This window comes from Nothobranchius furzeri, chromosome 6 (genome assembly GCF_043380555.1).
Source record: "Nothobranchius furzeri strain GRZ-AD chromosome 6, NfurGRZ-RIMD1, whole genome shotgun sequence".
NCBI lineage: Eukaryota > Metazoa > Chordata > Actinopteri > Cyprinodontiformes > Nothobranchiidae > Nothobranchius > Nothobranchius furzeri.
The window spans coordinates 47,180,945-47,200,417 of record NC_091746.1 but is presented as its reverse complement, the minus strand read 5'-3'; the positions used below and the strand labels follow the sequence as shown (position 1 = coordinate 47,200,417).

The 19,473-nt window shown below is 43.1% G+C and overlaps 2 protein-coding genes across 4 annotated transcripts; one reads left to right on the top strand and one right to left on the bottom strand.

The window, feature by feature from the left end:
* Positions 1 to 1,361: 1,361 nt before the first annotated feature.
* Positions 1,362 to 2,561, bottom strand: LOC139070247 (tropomyosin-1-like). Its single transcript, XM_070551973.1, has 2 exons — positions 1,664 to 2,561; positions 1,362 to 1,513 (listed from the first exon to the last, which is right to left on the bottom strand). The coding sequence occupies exons 1-2, from the start codon at positions 2,559 to 2,561 to the stop codon at positions 1,362 to 1,364; spliced, it is 1,050 nt and encodes a 349-aa protein (XP_070408074.1).
* Positions 2,562 to 4,685: 2,124 nt separating this feature from the next.
* On the top strand, positions 4,686 to 19,131 carry LOC139070474 (protein PBMUCL2-like). Of its 3 annotated transcripts, XR_011520964.1 has the most exons (5): positions 4,686 to 5,291; positions 5,367 to 5,493; positions 7,065 to 7,295; positions 17,545 to 18,246; positions 18,473 to 19,131. XR_011520964.1 is itself a non-coding variant. In XM_070552753.1 (4 exons), the coding sequence occupies exons 3-4, from the start codon at positions 7,260 to 7,262 to the stop codon at positions 17,941 to 17,943; spliced, it is 435 nt and encodes a 144-aa protein (XP_070408854.1). In that variant the 5' UTR covers positions 4,686 to 5,291; positions 5,367 to 5,493; positions 7,065 to 7,259; the 3' UTR covers positions 17,944 to 19,131. The 3 variants fall into 3 exon arrangements, 2 of the variants coding, with proteins under 2 accessions (XP_070408854.1, XP_070408855.1); XM_070552753.1 differs by having other exon boundaries at positions 17,545 to 19,131; XM_070552754.1 differs by having other exon boundaries at positions 4,686 to 5,493; positions 17,545 to 19,131.
* The last annotated feature ends 342 nt before the right edge of the window (positions 19,132 to 19,473 follow it).

Here is a 19,473-nt window from a genome sequence, read left to right as displayed (position 1 = left end):
AAAATGTATGAGACCCCAGGAAGACTAGCATCTGCACTTAGGCAGAAGCTAATGAGGATCTCAATAAAACGAAATGAAACGAAACCTCTATCTGCCACTCATACCGAGTGGTATGAGAATTGATAGAGAAAAATTGTTTTTGCTGACATTACAGCTTAAAATCATAGCTGCCTTATAAGTAAAGCACTTGTTGCTTCATCAAAATGCAAGTGTTATCCTTTGCCAGCTTTCCCGTCTCAACAGGGAGGAAAACGGCCTTCCTCAGACCACGCTGTTCTGTGTTATCAGTTATACTCCCATGGGAAATAGAATGTTGACTGAATGCATCTGGTTTTGTATTAGGGAAATGTGGCATTGTTTTTACTCCCTACATTAAACAGCTTTCCACCTAAATGTCTACGGAGCAGTTTAGGAATGTGATGTGACGTGTATGCATTTTTTTGTGTGTGTAATAAAAGTTCTGAGAGAACGGACGTTCTCTGAGACTGTGTGAACCGCTTACGGGTCTGTATAATCATTGCTTCACCTTTCTCCCTTTGCAAAGAAAACTGAACAATAATATTGCTCTAATCCTCTGTGTATTTGACTTCTCTTTAAGGTGGTTTTATTTAGAAATAACCCAACAAGAACCTGGGTTGATGCATGATTCACCAGTGTAGCCGCCTTCCCTCCCTCTGGAACTGTCTCCCACAATCAGAGATCACACTACAGATGTTTTCTTTTTAACAAAGCGTTTAATATTTCAGTGATCTGCATGTTCTAATGGGCCTGCAGCAATGCAGGCACTTTAATGCTTTCCACTTCGAAAGCAGTCTCTTTATTTATTATACCTCTATTGAACTTTAAGCTGCAATAGTAAATCTGTAGACCAAGCTAGCTTTTAAACGCTAACACAGAACTCTCACCCCTCTCAACGGCTATTATCTCTATAGGCCACATCTCCCTGGTATGAAACATTGTCACGGTAAACGAGAAAGTGCTGAACACCAGTCGCCGTTTTGTAGGGCCAAATATCTTTAGTCTTCCACAACTTCAAATGGTGTTTTTCTTTTTGGGACTCTGATAGTTTGTCTAAATTGATAAACTAACAGATAGATAGGTTGCTACCATGTCTTGAATAACTAAGCGTGTTGACGCTCCATCTGCGGTAATCGCTGATTCATTTCAGAAGATGTGCATTGTGAATCAATATTAGATACAAATAAAGAATAATTTCCAACAGTATGAACCTTAAAACCTACAGCTTAGCTCCCATCATGATGCGGAAAGCCAAATGACATTTAACCTAAATACCTCAGACCAAGGTTGAAGTCAGGCGTGTGGAACCCGAGGGCCGCTGTCCTGCATGTGGATTCACCTGTTCAGCAGCCCATCAACCTCTGCAGAAGCCAGTTAATCATGTGCTGATTCAAATCAGGTGTGTTGAGGGTTGAAATTAAAATGGGCTCGATGTGGCCCTCGATGGACCTGGGTTCCTCACCCGTGGTTTCAGCCAAAAAGCAGAAACATGTACCTATAGGGAGAAAGTGTATGAAAGCACGTTGTGCATAAACGATGCTGTTTGTCTCTCAGTCACTTATCTTTGAGATAGGACGTTTGGATGGAGCAAGACTTCAATCAGGGGTGACAGCAGTTGCTTTTGGACAGTATGAAAAACCCACACCTACTAATGCAGAGACGGCAAGACCAGCACAGACGTATTTGGTTGCTTTGCCCAGGAAACTAGATGTTTGTGGCGCTGGACTGTCCTGTACATTTCCTGTACTTTTCTGTAAATTCTCAATCAGCTGATCCTTGCTTTCGATCTGTGACTTTGATAACGTCAGCTCATCTGTGAGCTCCTGGATTTTCTTGATGTTTAAATCCTTCTTTTCTGATAATTTTTCTATCTGCTCTTCTTGTATTTTAACTTTTAACTCTAATGACTTCAGTTCAGCTGTCTGATGTTCAATTTTCCTGTCAAGTAACATTTTACTTTTCTGTAAATATTCAAGGCGTTCATCACGGTTTTGAAGATTTCCCATTAATGAAGTCAGTTCGTGTTCGAGGTTTTGAATTATCTCCACAAATAAATCGTTATCCTCCTGTAAATGTTGATTCAACTGATCTTTTGTTATTAGTTTGGATTCTAATGAAGCCAGTTTAGCCCGGAGTTCGGCAATCTCCTTTCGCCTAGATAGTTCAGTTTCGATGAGGTTGTTTCTATCAGATTGCAACCATTGGTAATTCAAATCTTTTTTCTCAAGGAAATCTTCGAGACATCTATTTCTATCTTCACTTTCTCTGAGCTTAGTTTCTAGGGCTTCCATTTTCTTAGCACACATTTGAAACTCGTCGTCAAGTGATTCGATCATTTTCATCAGTCGTTCGATCTCATGTAATTTTTGGTTATATTTTTTTTCAAACCAGGATTCATCTTCTGTTTTTCTCTCAAGTTTTTTGACTAATTCCAACACTTTTTCATTGGCCTCATGTAGGTTTTCCCTGAGTTGCTGGTTTTCCATTAGAGCAGAATAATTTATGCTAGTATCCTTTGTGGTGCTGTTACTCTGGTGAGACATATCTGATTCTGGTGAATAAGTGAATGCTGTGAAGATCTGTGATCAGTGTTCTGGTCGAATGTTGACAGAACAATGCGTCACTTTGGTCTTTGATGACGTAATTAAAGAGACCAGCGCTTCTTCCATACGTAATGACGCAGCAGCAGGAGGCCACGCCCACCCCACGCATGCACGTAAACCACGTGACCACAGACGTTGGCTGTGTTTCAGTCACGTGGTTAAAATGACGCGCGGATTTTGGTTGGAGGGCAGGAAGTAAACAGTAGAGCACAGCAATGGAGGAAACCGCAGCAGAGTCCTCATTGCATGTCTTTAGACTCAGTTTCGAAACAAAGGTACACGGATTTAACAAACAAATATGTTGGACGTGATCCGTATTTAATGAAAATGAGTGAGTTTACCCCAGAATTAACGGCTTTGCCGAGAATAGAGTCTGTTGATATTACAAACTACCTGGTCCTTCAGACATCGTTCTACACTAAACAACAAATAAAAGCATATAAAAGTCTGGAGGCATATAATTTTTTTATTAGCGGGTGGGTCCACACCCTCGGTACTAAACGGCTCCTTGATGATTATCGTCTGGTATTCGCCAGGGTGAGTTTTTGTCTTTAGATTGATTTATACGTAAAGTTGTTAGCAGCTAGCCTAGCCTGCCAGACTCGTGCTCTGTTTAATTCTACACAGAGAACTATCAGGGGTGGACCTTTAAAGCGCCAATGGCGCTAAATTTTCTCGTCGGGCGGTAAATACTTGACGACTTACCGCCCGGGTGGCGCCCAAGCTTTATTTGTCATTTACACACCGGCTTTCACCTACATCATGGCCCCGCTCTGTAGGAAGCTGCCGTTTTCGTTTCGCGCGCGTGAACCTGCGCGCCTCTAGCCACGTACTGCACTTGTACGATTCGTGCACATCCTGCACATTCTAGTTATTGTCACGTGAACTATAAGTTCACTATTAAAGACGAAGTGGAACCACGCTAGAAACACACAAGCACGCAGGAAGATCGCGCCACCACAGGGATTGGATTTCTTGATGAAATCTCCGGCAAAACGCTTTAAAACTGGTGAGGAGAAGCGAGACAGTTCGAAACGGTATGAAGCAGAGAAGCGTGTGCGTAGGTGGAATGATTCTTGGCGGTTTAAAGAAGACGGTAGGCGCGGAGAATGACCGTATTTGAGTTGAGTAGCGGCTCGCCTGGAAAACAGACGAGAGCTGACGGAAGCAGCAGGGGGAGTGGCTGAAAGCCGGCGTTTAACGCCGGGGACACACCGGCCGCGGAAGCACCAGAAGCCCGGCCGCTGCTCGCCGCTCCTCAGTTCAGATCAGACGCGCCCCATTCGAGGCGCGCCTCGGCTCAGCTGTAGTTTTTCTTTTAATTACTTGGTGTCCTCCATTTCCTCAGCTCTTTTCCTGTGTGTGTGTGTGTGTGAGAGAGAGAGAGAGAGAGAGAGAGAGAGAGAGAGAGAGAGAGAGAGAGAGAGAGAGAGAGAGAGAGAGAGAGAGAGAGAGAGAGAGAGAGAGAGAGAGAGAGAGAGAGAGAGAGAGAGAGAGAGAGAGAGAGAGAGAGAGAGAGAGAGATGTGAACCAGTTGTTTCTGCCAGTTGAATCTCTTGGACTTCCCTACATGTGTAGCTCAGGGGTGACGATGGATGAAGATATCGCGTTAGCATTCACACTTGTTCAATTTTAATTCTGGTGCCTGTTAGCAGCTGAAACACATCCTCACGTGCTTGTGGATATCATATATTCTATATGAAAACATGACTGTAATAATAAGTAAAGGTTATCAGCTGTTCAGTGTGCTCATAGGAAACGTGACAAAAGAACACAAAACACATTTCTCCTTATGGCCTATATTGTTGTTATCATCAGCGTAACATGATTTACAGAATACATGTGACCAACTAACATTTCATGTTCTACCACCGGATGTTTGGATCAAAATATGAACCAATCAGATCTTAGATCAGGTGAGAGCCAGGCGTTTCCCATCATCCTCTAGTTTTTGCAGCCAGTAGAGAGCAACTGCAGCGCCTTGCTCCAAAATCTGCGGCCGCCTTGATCTCACGAGGTTATCGATGCCTACGTATGCATGATGTGAGAGCAAGTCGGCGTCAATTCGGACACAAATCTAACCGGCATGCACCGCTCGCCAATCACTGCTGGTCTAATCTGCGCAGAACTGGCTCATCTCGAACACAGTCAATGGCTCGAATACAGCAAAGCGGCGTTGGTGATGTACTGCGTTGTATGCCGGAAGTATGCGATGACAAAATCGTGTTTTGTTGAGGGAACAAACAAATTCAAACTTGAATAAGTTATTATGTTTGTGAATGTGTACAAAATAAAGGTTTATTACATTTAAAACGGTTCAGTTGTTATTTTGACTCGTTTTGGCGGCTGACCAGTGGGGCCGGTAGATTCTTGGCAGGGCCGGTAAATATTCAGAGTTACCGGCCCGGCTGGCCGGTTGGTTTTGAAGTTAATGTCCACCCCTGACTATCATTCTGTGTAGAATTAAACGGAGTACGAGTCTGGCACACTAGGCTAGTTAGCAGCTAGGAGGATTAACGTCAACACACAGTAACGACGTCATTAGCCTGACAGTCGTTGATGTTTCAAGGTAAACCACTCACAAAGATCGAGTGAAACACCTCTGAAGACGTGGATTATTTCGAAGGAAGATGGTGAAGTTATTGCAGCTCATTGCAACTGCATGGCAGGGTAAGTGATCTATGTAGGCTGAGATTCTTGTTATGGTATTAGTGTTGTACATACAGTATAGTGTTCTATTCACAGACTATCGGAGTCATGTTCTCATGTGGGGGCAGTCCTGTTCTCCATTGAAGCCGGGGTGAGAATGCGAGACTCTGCTTCTTGTACATCTGAGCAGTGCAAGTGGTTGATGCCATCACATGTTAAATAGGTAACAATAATCAGAGAATGTCATTTCTGATCAACATGGAAGACTAGGCTAACTATGAGATGTAAATGATTAGGTTGTGCCCTATTGTTTATGACTTTGTTCTGGTTCAGTTACAAGGATCTAATATTTTGTAGACAAGTTGATTACATATCCTCGTCTACATTTTATTTTCCCAGAGATATTAGATATTAATCATGATTTTTTTTTTACTCCTTTTAAATTTTACTTGTACAAAATGCACAGAGGGCTCACGCTCTCACCCAATTATGAGGAGGAGGTTCATTTTTCAACTTGCCTACCCGATTATATTATCCCCTCTGGTGGAATATTCACAAACTTAGAGGAGCAAACACTTAGTGCATTTAATCAAATATCAAGACCTACTGTAAGTTTTCAAGAACCATTCAAGCATGAGATAGAAATGGCTGCTGACTTGTCACTTCTTGAGAGAGAGAGAGAGAGAGAGAGAGAGAGAGAGAGAGAGAGAGAGAGAGAGAGAGAGAGAGAGAGAGAGAGAGAGAGAGAGAGAGAGAGAGAGAGAGAGAGAGAGAGAGAGAGAGAGAGAGAGAGAGAGAGAGAGAGAGAGAGATCCACTTGAGGCAGGACTTCATCCCTGACATGTATATATATATATACATAACCAATAATTTTTGGTGCAAAAACATTAGAGTAAATCAGTTGTTATTGTTTGTTTTTTTTTTACCCAAAAGGCTGGTTGCTAAGCCAAGGACATTTAAAGCCAATTTAAATAAGAAAAATTGAAGTTATTTATATATTTTTAATTAAAAAAAAGCAAAAAGAATAACTCAAAATCTTCCAGATTTCAGTTGCAAATCAGAGTTGGTTATTGGGGACAACCCCTAAAACTTCAGGCATTTTTAGTGACAGCATCTGTATGCAGCCCCCTTCTGAGCCAGCGAGTTTGATTTCATCACCCTTTGACAGACATCCACAGATTTCATCAGGCATCTAATCATCCTTAAAACAAATGGAGATGCGTTCTGTAATCAGCCATATGCATGTCATCAAAACAAAATAATGGAGTTGGGCAGCAACTTTTGATTTGTAACTATTTTTTTCAACGCCCACTCAACTTCCTTGCACAGCAGTTGGCGGTGAGACCCTCTGAGCATTCTCATCTTCTAGCAGAGAGGAAGGTTGGAAGTATCCACTTGTTATCAGGGAACTGAAGCCGCTGTATATAATTAATGTTCCCTTTTCTAAAAGGCAGACCATCAATGAACCTCTTTAGGGCTGGAAGATAAAAATGATAATGGTATCATCTTCAGCCTCAAGGTTTAAATGGTCGTTTTAGCTATAGTTATTAAGCCTGTCTCACGTCAAATGTTCAAAATTTGAGTGGCACAAGAATGAAGCCACGCAGCACTTGCATTCATCCCATTGGCTAATGACAGTTTTGATTAAACAAAATCCTCTTCATCCATTTGTCTGCTGTTTGGACAATACTTTAGGAAATAGGTTCAATTAGATTAATTAAGAACAGCCTAGATTGATCTGATGCATGCATATCTATGGCGACGTCACTTCCTTCCTTCTCCGTTTACCCACAGGCAGCAGAGGGCGACACTGCCCATGTGGGCACTCTGCCACGTGGGCACAGAACCATGAACAGAGACGAGGGGTCTACACATTGGATCACGCATTGGAACCGTGTCATCAGTGAGGAGAGCGGGGGCAGCAGAGGGCGCCCTGCTGCCCGCGGATAAACCGAGAAGGAGCGGCGCCGCCATTAGCATATAGCTCTGATGAAGACAGCAGGAGTGGTCAAAACTGTCAGCAAGGTAAATAAACTTTTCCTGTGTTTGAAAAAGAAACTAAGAATGTTGGCACTTAAATTTTTTTGCCACCTCGTATTCAAGAGGGGCATTGTGGTTTTCATCCTGGCTGTGGAACACTGGACCAGCTCTAAGGGGTCCTCAAGGGTGTGTGGGAGTTCACCCAACCAATCTACATGTGTTTTGTGGACTCTGCGAAAGTGCATGTCCCTCAAGGAGCCCTGTGGAGGAACTCCTGGAGTATGGGGTACCAGGCCCTCTGATACGGGCTGTTAAGTCCCTGTATGACTGGTGTCAGAGCTTGGTCTGCATTGCCAGCAGTTACTTGGGCTCGTTCCCAGTGAGAGTTGAACTCCACCAAAGCTGCCCTTTGTCACCAATATTTTTCATAACTTTTATGGACAGGATTTCTAGGTGCAGCCAAGGTGGTGAGGGGATCTGATTTGGGTGCCTAAGGATCAAAACTCTGCTTCAGCTCTCGAACTTCACACTCTTCCTGAGTTTGCATTTGTAAATCTCTAAAGAAAAAACTGCACATAAGGGAGCAGCATATGTATATTTAGGGGTTGGGCAGGGATCCAAAGAGATGCAATGGTACCATAATCCAGGAACTGATTCACTGTAGCAACAAGGCTTAGTCCAGGTAGATGGGCTGGTGATGTTTTTTATGTCTGAGGAATAACAAAGAAGCTTGTGACCTCAGTTCGTCCAAGATGTTATACTGGAACAACAAGAATCAACATAATGGACAATACTTAAACCACCAAATGGTTCCCGAGCGCGGCTGTGTCTGCAGCTCACCTCACCCCCAGGGGATTGGTCAATTGCAGAGAACAAATTTCACACGCACTGATGTGTGTGTGACAACTAATGGGACTTTAACTTTAACTTTAATACTTAGCTGATGCATCACAGAGCCTATTTGGGAGTCAGAGCCTGATCAGAACCAGCTCTGTCTCTGCTTGGATAAATAAAGCAGTGGGAAAGATCCTATCAGTCTGTCTGGAGAATATAGAAAAAACAAGACACATGGATATTTAGTCCATTTTTAAAGTTTTTTTACATGTCCGATTGATCCTGTAATAAATCCAAAGTCAGGGAAGAAATCAGCTTTTTAAGTGTTTTTCAGATTTATTAAACAAGCTGAAATTAAAGGTTACGATTTATTATTTACTAGGGCCGTGACTTTAACGCGTTGATTGATTAATTAATTAGAAAAAAATATGACACATTCAAAAAATGCACGCATTTAATCACAGCTTACATTTCGAGCAATGCGGAACCCTTGTCATTGCACGATTTTCTCATAGACCGAATATCACCGATGCACACAACAATGCACAGCGCTAATGGCTTCTAAAACGGGATAAAAACAGACAGAAGTTGCCTTGCTTGGACTTATGCAGGATTTAGGAAACACGTCCGCCTCTTAACTTTGAAAAAATAAACTTCCAGACAAAAACGGAGTCCGTGTCCATTTTTCAGAGATCGTCTGCTGCAGCTGCCCGGTGGCATGGGAAACTTTACAAAAGTTGCGGTTATCGGATTAGATTTGTGCCAATAGGATCAAGAAAAGCACTTTGAAGATCAAATAAATATTACGACATTGAGAGAGAAAAAAATTGTTTCAAAAGAAAAACTTACAATCTGAATCAGATTCTTAAAATGATCACTTTGATGGTCAAACAAAAATTAAGAAATTGACAGAACAAAAATATTGACTAAATTAAAAAACATGTTTCAAAAGTAAAACTTCCTATCTGAATCAACTTAAAATGAGTTACAAAGTATGTTTCCTTTTTCTGTTTGCCTCTATGTGTTTTTGTTATCAGTTTCCTTAGTTTCATTCTCGCTGCTCAGAGTTTTGCTCTCACTACCAGATTTGCACTTACACTGTCTGGCTTTCTCCTTTGCAATCCGTGACTTTTTGGTTGCAATTCTGACACAACCCTTTCGGGTGGGCGGGACTTCTGAGAAGTCCGCTCCCATAGGACAGGGGTTTCTCTTGAGTGACAGTTCAGTGACCTGGAAGTGATGTAGCCTCCAAGACATTTTTTTCCCCCACCTTTGTCAACAACATGAATTTTGAGCCCCAAACACGTTATTTCTGCTGTCTGTAGTATCTACTAAGCATCTAAAGTGAGTATTGATAATATATTTGATCTTTTCTTAGTTAATCTGTAAGTTAAGCCACTTTTTAAGTTGGTTTTAACCAAACGTTAGCTCACTAGCTAACTGCTAAGCAAGCCATTGTGCTAGCCTCAGGACAATGGTCTATTGTTCCAGAGAGATGTATTAAAAACTCATCTTAACATATTCATTTTTATTCCATGTTACTTGGACGGGCTAAACAAGTTCATAGTTCTGCTTGCTCCTTTTTCAGTGAAACGAATGGATTATATGATGTAACTTCTTCTGGCACTCACAGAGAGCAGACGCTTCTGCCTTTTCCTCCCTTATCTGTGTTTTCCCAAGGCTCTTTTTGTCTCGTCTGCCTACAGAGCGCTTCTCTGCATTTCCTCTGCAACCACCTTTTTCAGCATTTTTCAACATGGACTTAATTAATTGGTCATTCAACGCGATTGATAAGATTTTTTCTACAATGAGGACGGAGGAGGGGGCTCACGCTTGTCCTCAGGGGACACATGCAGCGGGATATATGTTTGATTCCTGGAAGAAGTGGAATATCATCTGTCTCTCTCAGCTGTCCATTGAGGACGTCGAAGATTTGTGGATATTTGGCCTGATGATCGTTGGATTTCTTCTGATTGGAGTGGGAGGATATCTGGCTTTCCGTAAAATTGGGATGACGGGAGCGATTGGAGGGCGACCCGCGTCCATGGACGGCACCGTCTGTGTGGATACCTCACAGACTGGGACGTTGCTCGAGGTGAATCGCAAGCTGGACAATGTCTTAGCTGCGTTACCGGTGTTAGCGCAGGATTGATAACATCTCGGAAAGGGTCACCGGACGGTGTGGAGATGTTTAATCACTGAATTGGCTTCACTGGAGGACTTGAATGATCAATACAGACTTAAGGCAGAGAGGAAAAATTATCTCTGTCTGACCCAAACAAAGTTTCTGTTATCGAATCTGACGCCATAAGCAGCCTTGGAGTTGCATGCAAAACCCCCACGCTGGAAGGAATGCTGACAAATGCTGTGAATCTCTATCCACCCACCCCCCCGCCTTCAGATTGTGGTCTCCACCGAGGTCATCAAGCTGAAGGACTCACTGCTCTCTATGCTTCCTCATGACCTCCCTCCCACCTGTTGATCTGCAGCTGGTCGATGCGCCGCAGTGGCAGCTCCCATTGGAGGCTTCAGGATCCCGCCCACCCCCACCTCCCCATCGGACTCTGATGTTGTATACGTGCTGTCTGTGCTTCCATGTCGGGTTTTTTTTTTGCATTGGAGTGCTACACCCTGCTGGTGTAACCCTGTTAATGCCTTTTTTTCTCCCTCCCTGAACTTCACTCATGTAACACCCTTTTCATCTAACTATTAAGGTAGCGCGACTCATGTTGCGAATGACCGCAGTCACCAATTCTTGTTATGTCTTACCCACGTATGTCTGATCTTTGAATTGTGTGTGCTGAAACTGAATTTCATTTCTCTGTATGTCCTGCACATGTGGAGAACATGACAATAAATGACTTTGAACTTGAACTTTGAACTTTGAATAATTATCTAAGTGAGTAGGTTTGATAACAAATTTCTTACCATTATACAGATCTGACATTTTTTTTGTCAGAACAGGACAAATCAGATTCAATGTGCTTTCTGTCACCCTAAATCCGATCCGTATCTGATGTTTTTATTACTTAAGTTTGTATGAACAGTACATTTCGTTATATTTCCACCGTAGTGTCAATACATTATTAGAGTTTATACCGAGTCAGACTGCACACACGATAGCTTGGTTACAAGTTTTTCTTTTCCTGTTTATTGCAGAACACAGAAGTAACACACACACATAACTGGGCGTGGTGCCCCCTACCGGCGATGACTTGCATAACACACAATAACTCTTGGTCCATACATAACATCTCCTCCCCACTAAGCTATGCAACCCTAGCACCACCCACAGAAACATTTCCATAACCAAAGTAGTACCTTTTTTATTTTATTATTACAACATTCATGAAAAACTGGAACTAATGTTTCTTTCTGTATGAATTGTTTTGTAGTTGAGAACAATGTCTCTGAACACCAACATTCTCACTGAACTACTTAATACGTTCACCCATCCCGACAACGAGCGGGGGGCTTGGTGATTCTCACTGGGTAACGTCTCACAGACTCTGTAACCTGTGTACAGTCAGTCGGTGCTGGTTTAAGAGACTGGGGTGTTTCTGGAGGTGAGGTGGTCCCCAGAACTTGTTCAACAGTCTCTTCCTGCAGAGATGTACAAGGGTGAAGCATGGTGTCACTACCACTCTGGGCTGGTGACATCTGAGAGCTTGTCGGAGGATCTACTGTGACCTGTTGAGATCCTGACTCCGGTCATGTCAGCATCTGATCTACATGACGTTTCCACACACCTTGGGCTCCCACATTCACCTTGTTTAACACTGGCCCAGTCTTCTCCAGTATGACACAGTGCGTCCACTTGTCCTCTCCCTTCCTATAATCACGCACCAGGACAGACTCTCCCACAGTGAACCATCTGTCCCGAGAGTGTTGCTGTCGGCATTGTTGTTGAGCATCTTGTGACCTACGCACTGTTCCGGCCTCACTGGGCTTCAGAAAATCCAGTCGAGAGTAGGGCTGCAACAACGAATCGATAAATTCGATGAAAATCAATTACTAAAAGCGTTGGCAACGAATTGCGTCATCGATTCGTTGTGTTGCGCAACTCTTCCAAAAGCCCCCTTCCCGGCCGCCGTTGCACACAGACCGGAAGCAAGTCAGATCAGCGCGAGGGAGAGCCGGCAGGTGTTCGGAAGAGGAACATGGCAGAAGCAGCGAGACCCAAAAAAGTAAAAACTTCTAAAGTTTGGGAGCATTTTCATTTAAATCAGGCGAAGACATTCGTTACCTGCAACTTTTGTAGGTCAGACTTAGCATGGCACGGGAGTACTACAGTGATGATGCAGCATCTTAAACACAAGCATGCCGAATCATCAGCGAGGAAGGAGAGAGCTCGGTGTCCGGGTAAGTTAAAAACTTTTCAAAAGTGATTCACCCAAGCCCCGGATTATTACACAGGCTAGACATGCCCTAAGCTCGTTAAAAAAAGTCTATAAAACCGTAAGCGCGACGCTATTAGATAAACGGGGGGGTGGACTTGCGCTGCTGCGAACCGGTTCCGCTGTCACATTCCCGCAGAAACTGGTTGATTACACCGGGGCCAGACTACTAGCACCACAATGTCCTCAGAAGCGAAAACGCTTTTAAAAGGGAGGGAGAAGTACTAACTCTCGCTGCAGGCATGTTGTGTGAGAGTGCAGTTGTTTACTGGTTAATATATTTTTGGGTTCAGTTGCTTTCATGTGGCCTAATGTGAGTCTATTTGGGATCATTGGAATGATCAGCAGCATTTCTTGATGTGACTTTATGGCAATTTCCCAGGGCATCATCACAAGGAGGATGGCATTCATTTACTTTTGTTTTATTTGGTATTTTTTCAGTCATTTTTGGAAATAGTGATTAATTTTGATTAATTCACAGCCTATGTTTAATTACATTTAAAAATTAGTTGTTTGACATCCCCAGTTATAATAAATATCTACAGATGAGATCAAACAAAACAGATGAGAATTCCCCTTAAAGAGCAAGTCACTCCCAAATAAACATTTTTTTTGCTGATAAACTAAATAAACGAGTGTCTAATCGTGCTGCAGACACGTGTCGTCAATAATTTGGCACTTCAGTGCATCTTAGTTAAAATTTAAATATTCTGCCTAAAACTGGCAGTGTTGTGCCGTTGTCAGGTAAAAACTCTGCACTGTATTTTAATTTAAATCTGCCATCGCTATTGGCTAAGAAGTATGCTATGATGTAAACTGGTACATTATGATGTAACAATGCTGTCGTGAGCCTGAGTGTGTGTGTATTTGTTAGCGGCTCCGCCCTCTCAGTCTGCCAGGCAAACAGCATGTGTTGCATTCTTCAAACATGAAGTGGGAGTGGAGTTAGACTCTGGTAGGGGTTGACTTGCTCTTTAAGCTGTTTAACTTGGACCAAGCATTTTAGGTCACAGATAGGTGTAGCTTAGGGTCTCTGTCTATACAAGTGCTGGCCAGTAAATTAGAATATCATCAAAAGGTTGAAAATATTTCAGTAATTCCATTCAAAACGTGAAACTTGTACATTATATTCATGCAATGCACACAGACCAATGTATTTCCAATGTTCATTACATTTAAATTTGATATTCATAAGTGACAACTAATGAAAACTCCAAATTTGGTATCTCAAAAAATTAGAATATTCTGAAAAGGCTGAATATAGAAGACACCTGCTGCCACTCTAATCAGCTGATTTACTCAAAACACCTGCAAAGGCCTTTAAAAGGTCCCTCAGTCTTGTTTTGAAGGCACCACAATCATGGGGAAGACTTCTGACTTAACAGCTGTCCAAAAGACAATCATTGACACCTTGCACAAGGAGGGCAAGACACAAAAGGTGATTGCTAAAGAAGCTGGCTGTTCGCAGAGCTCTGTGTCCAAGCACATTAACAGACAGGCGAAGGGACGGAAAAAATGTGGTAGAAAAAAGAGTACAAGCTCTAGGGATAACCGCACCCTGCAGAGAATTGTGACGACAAACCCATTCAAAAATGTGGGGGAGATCCACAAAGAGTGGACTGCAGCTGGAGTCAGCGCTTCAAGAACCACCACGAGGAGACTCATGAAAGACATGGGATTCAGGTGTCGCATTCCGTGTGTCAAGCCACTCTTGAACAAGAAACAGCGCAAGAAGCGTCTCGCCTGGGCCAAGGACAAAAAGGACTGGACTGATGCTGAGTGGTCCAAAGTTATGTTTTCTGATGAAAGCAAGTTCTGCATTTCCTTTGGAAATCAAGGACCCAGAGTCTGGAGGAAGAGCGGAGAAGCACAGAATCCACGTTGCATGAGGTCCAGTGTAAAGTTTCCACCGTCAGTGATGGTGTGGGGTGCCATGTCATCTGCCGGTGTTGGCCCACTCTGTTTCCTGAGGTCCAGGGTCAATGCAGCCGTCTACCAGGAAGTTTTAGAACACTTCATGCTTCCTGCTGCTGACCAACTTTATGGGGATGCAGACTTCACCTTTCAACAGGACTTGGCACCTGCACACAGTGCCAAAACCACCAGCACCTGGTTCAAGGACCATGGTATCCCTGTCCTTGATTGGCCAGCAAACTCGCCTGACCTTAACCCCGTAGAAAATCTATGGGGTATTGTGAAGCGGAGGATGCAATACGCTAGACCCAACAATGCAGAGGAGCTGAAGACGACTATCAGAGCAACCTGGGCTCTCATAACACCTGAGCAGTGCCACAGACTGATCGAGTCCATGCCACGCCGCATTACTGCAGTTATTGAGGCAAAAGGAGCCCCGACTAAGTATTGAGTGCTATACAGGCACATTCTTTTCATGTTCATTCTTTTCAGTTGGCCAACATTAGAGAAACAAACATTTTTTCATTGGCCTTTAGAATATTCTAATTTTCTGAGATACCAGATTTGATGTTTTCATTGGTTGTCACCTATAAATATCAAAATTAAACGTAATGAACATTGGAAATACATTGGTCTGTGTGCATTGCATGAATATAATGTACAAGTTTCACGTTTTGAATGGAATTACTGAAATATTTTCAACCTTTTGATGATATTCTAATTTACTGGCCAGCACTTGTACACCTTATAAGACAATTTAGGTGATGGCATGTTGTTTTTCTGCTATTGAACTATTTTCTAATAATGTTGTGTTTAATAAAGTGAAGGAAGGAGAGAAATAATGTTTCCCTAGCAGTTTTTAACAATGTCCCCATGTAATTAATCGATTAATCGTGTCGAGACCCCATCCGATTCATCGATTATCCAAATAATCATTTGTTGCAGCCCTAGTCAAGAGCGCAGCTTGCGTCTGAAGAACAACATGGCTGGCATTTCTCTAGTTGTTGCATGGGGAGTGTTGCGATATGTCAAAAGAAACGTGTCCAGGCGTTGCTTGCTGCACAGGTGCTGTACCCCTGGAACCTTTCAGTGCATGCTTGAATGTCTGAACAAAATGCTCAGCCAACCCATTAGTGGCAGGATTGTATGGCGCGGAGCGAATGTGTTTGACTCCATTAGCTTTCAGGAACACCCTACAGTAAATTCCTCAGAACAGAACTGCGGTCCGTTATCACTTGCCAGAATGTGGGGAAGGCCATGACGACTAAAGAGACCCCGCAGCACTTGTATGGTTTTACCAGTTGTGGTGCTATCCATAATATGCACCTCAGGCCACTTCGAATGTGCATCTACCACCACCAGGTACTGTGACCTTCAAATGGTCCCACAAAATCCACAAGGATCCGTTTCCACGGACATGAAGGCCACAACCAAGGGTGCTAACCCAGGCTCTTTTTGCACACACTGACAAGAGTGGCAGGCTTTAGCTTGAAGCTCAATCTGAGAATTAATCCCAGGCCACCAAACATAGCTGCGAGCTAAGCTCTTCATCCTCACCATCCCTGGATGTGCAGTGTGGAGCTCTTGCAGGACACAAGAGCGCAGCTTAGGTGAGAACAGGACAAATCAGATTCAATGTGCTTTCTGTCACGTGTTCTGTATTCTCCATCAAAAGAATGTTATCCAGGACAGATAATCAATAATGAGTTAAATACATGCTTTTAATTATTTAATTTTTTACATAAAATCTAAATTTTAGTCTAAAAGCTAATGATTATGATTATGACACGTCTCTAAACAAAGTAAAATTTTCTAGTGCAGAGTGGAGACAACCCATTGAACCACTGATTTGGTCTCATTTCAGAGAAAAATAGAACAGGTTAGATGCACCTAATAAATAAAATTACTAACAAACTCAGGAACTCAGAGATCTGTTTCTTTGCTTCACTGTTCTGGTGCTGAAAATATCACTAATGCGGGGTCAAAGGAGATACACAGATGAATGCACCTCTTATTTATTATTTGGAGACTACATTTACTGCAGCTGGCAGAGGCAGAGGTTTTTTCTATTGATACACGGAATTTACAGAATCATTTTAAATTGTAATAGGGGAAGACTTCAGGAGGGAGCGGTAAAATACAGGGGGTCCCCAGCAAAAACAAGAAACTTTACGAGTCTGATGAAACCCGCTGGTTTTCCATCAGGCAGTCACGGGGCAGCTCCAACGACCCAGTGGCTGTGCTGGGTCAATGTTATCGAGCTCAGTCCGACTCGGCCATGAATGAGCCGAGGCGACGTCGTGCTCTGCTTAAGAAGAAGTGTTATTTTCCCGCTTCAGAAGAAGCGTCTGATGTTTTTTCACGCTTTCTCCGAGTAATGTCACGTCGCTAAGTTGTTAGCGCCGCGCGCTAACATGTCAATAGTGCAGCGTAGCCTTCCGGAGGTTTTAAGGGTTCCGATGAAACACCCGACCTCTCAGGCTGCTCACACATCGATCTTAAGTTGTCGCTGTTGTGCTCACGCTCAGTATTAGATGTGGTTAAAGTCAGACATGAAAAAATACATTTTACATGAATAAGTGATGCTTAGCCTGGTGGGGGGAGGAGAACCTGTCCTAATCACTGGTGGAAACCCTGTCAAGATCGTCAACACTCGTTTATCTTAATGCTATTGAAACATGTAAACCAAAAAGCATTATATCCACTGCTACCTTGCTAATTTTAAACTCAGTAACTTATGCTGTAACTTCACCCTGCCCTGCCTGCTCCTCCTTGCTGCCTGCCGGCTGTGATCACAAGCGGCAAAATAGTAGTTCCCGCTGCTTCTTCTGGAAACTGCGCAAATAAATAAATAAAACTTGGGATCATGTAGGCGTGGCGGTGGGATTTCAGCCGTGGCGGGGCGCCACGGCTACGCCTATTTAAGGGAAACCCTGCTGCTATTATGGTTCAGATAACTCATGTTAAACATGTTAATTATCAGTTTGGACTGTTTATTGAATATTCCTACAATAAATTCAGTCAAAAATACACATCCCTACTGCAGACCAATCCCACCTCATGTAGTTCAAATGCTGTATAATAAACCCACAGTGATGGTTATGGATAAATATCTGTACTAATGGTAATCTTTTTTCCATTGTTTCCAGTTGACAAGCATATGGACCTATTGTTCGAGTCTGGTGGTGGATGCTCTATCATATCAGGAGTCTGTGGTGGTGGATGCTCTATCATATCAGGAGTCGGTGGTGGTGGATGCTCTACCACATCAGGAGTCTGTGGTGGTGGATGCTCTATCATATCAGGAGTCTGTGGTGGTGGATGCTCTATCATATCAGGAGTCTGTGGTGGTGGATGCTCTATCATATCAGGAGTCTGTGGTGGTGGATGCTCTATCATATCAGGAGTCTGTGGTGGTGGATGCTCTATCATATCAGGAGTCTGTGGTGGTGGATGCTCTATCATATCAAGAGTCTGTGGTGGTGGATGCTCTATCATATCAGGAGTCTGTGGTGGTGGATGCTCTACCACATCAGGAGTCTGACTAAGTTCCTGTGCCTGAACCTCTCTGTGTCTAGTTCAAAAGACCTGAAAGACCTGCTGTAAGCAGGCACAGGTTAAGATTTTAAAAGAACCTGTAAGGTGAGAAACACAACACAATATAAATCTTTATTATTATTGTACGCTGTACAGCTAGAGTAAACTTGCATGCTCAGAAGCCACGTATGATTACATCGCCTACAGGTTGCCAGATGCTGAACTTCAGGCAGCTGCGTGTGACTGTACTCCCGTGGAACAACCGCCTGTTGGAGGAGTCGTGTTGCTGTCAGGAGTTTGGGTCGGAGTCCTGGGTTTGTGTTCCCTTTAATCTCTTCATTAGCCTTGCTAGTCACCATTGCAGAGCACCATGGAGAGGCTTACCTGAAAACTCTTCTCATGGGGCAGGCACATCCTCACACATCTGTAACCCCATCCTTGAATAAAAGCTGGTAGCTGGTCACTCATCAGAGTGTTTAAACCCATATCTAGCCCATGACTCTGCTGTTTTTCAAACTTACGTTCTCATGTTCTATGCAGATCTATGGGAATTCTTTCCTTGAAGCTCCTGATCACACAACTATACTGGCAGTCAGCTTACCCACTACCTTCTGCTCACCCGCTTGCAACTCATGCTGTCATTCTCCCAGACTTCTGGTTGTTTCTCCACCATTCTGCTGTCTCCCGTCTGCGCTACAACTTCAGACCGTAAGTTCCTAAACTTTTCCTTTTGTAATCATTCTTTAGTCATTACTAACACTCAATTTTACCTCAGGGCCTTCTGATCTTTAAACACTAAAACATGTGGCTCTATATCTGTGGCGTTTCTCAGTCTCTGTAAGCTACCTGCACAATCTAAGAAAAACCTGACCTGTTGCCTCTTACTAACCTCTGCTCTTCCTCGCAGAAGCTTCTGGTTCCTGATCTCCAGCTGTTACCTCTTCAGGCATCCGTCAAACATTTTAATAAACTGTTTTTAGCTCATTTGTCTCCTGAGTTTCTCTGCATGAAGGTCAGGTTATTGCAAAAATCATGACATTAGCAATTATTTTGCACCACTCTGTTAAACAGCTGATATTAATTTCAAGTGTATCTTTAAAAATACATTGAATGTCAAAGTGAATGAAAGGCATCCATTCAGCTTTCAGTGTCTGACGCAGGATTTTATGGACAGGCACCAAAACAGGAAATGTATAAATTGAGATTTATTTACTAAACAGGTAAACCATAATAAAATACTAATGTTTAAAGTCCAGAGGAGGGAGGGAGGCTTTATAGCAGGGGTATGCAATTCTAGTCCTGGATGGCTGGTATCCAGCACGTTTTAGTTGTTTCCCTGCTCCAACACACTTGAATCAGTGGTTGAATTACCTGTGCAGCAGCTCTGCAGAAGCCTGTTAATTATCTGCGGACTGAAATCAGGTGTGTTGAAACAGAGTTAAAACTAAAACGTGCTGGATACCGGCCTTCCAGGCCCAGAAGTAAATACCCCTGCTTTATAGGCACAGAGAACTCCCATCATGATCCTGGAGACGGCACAA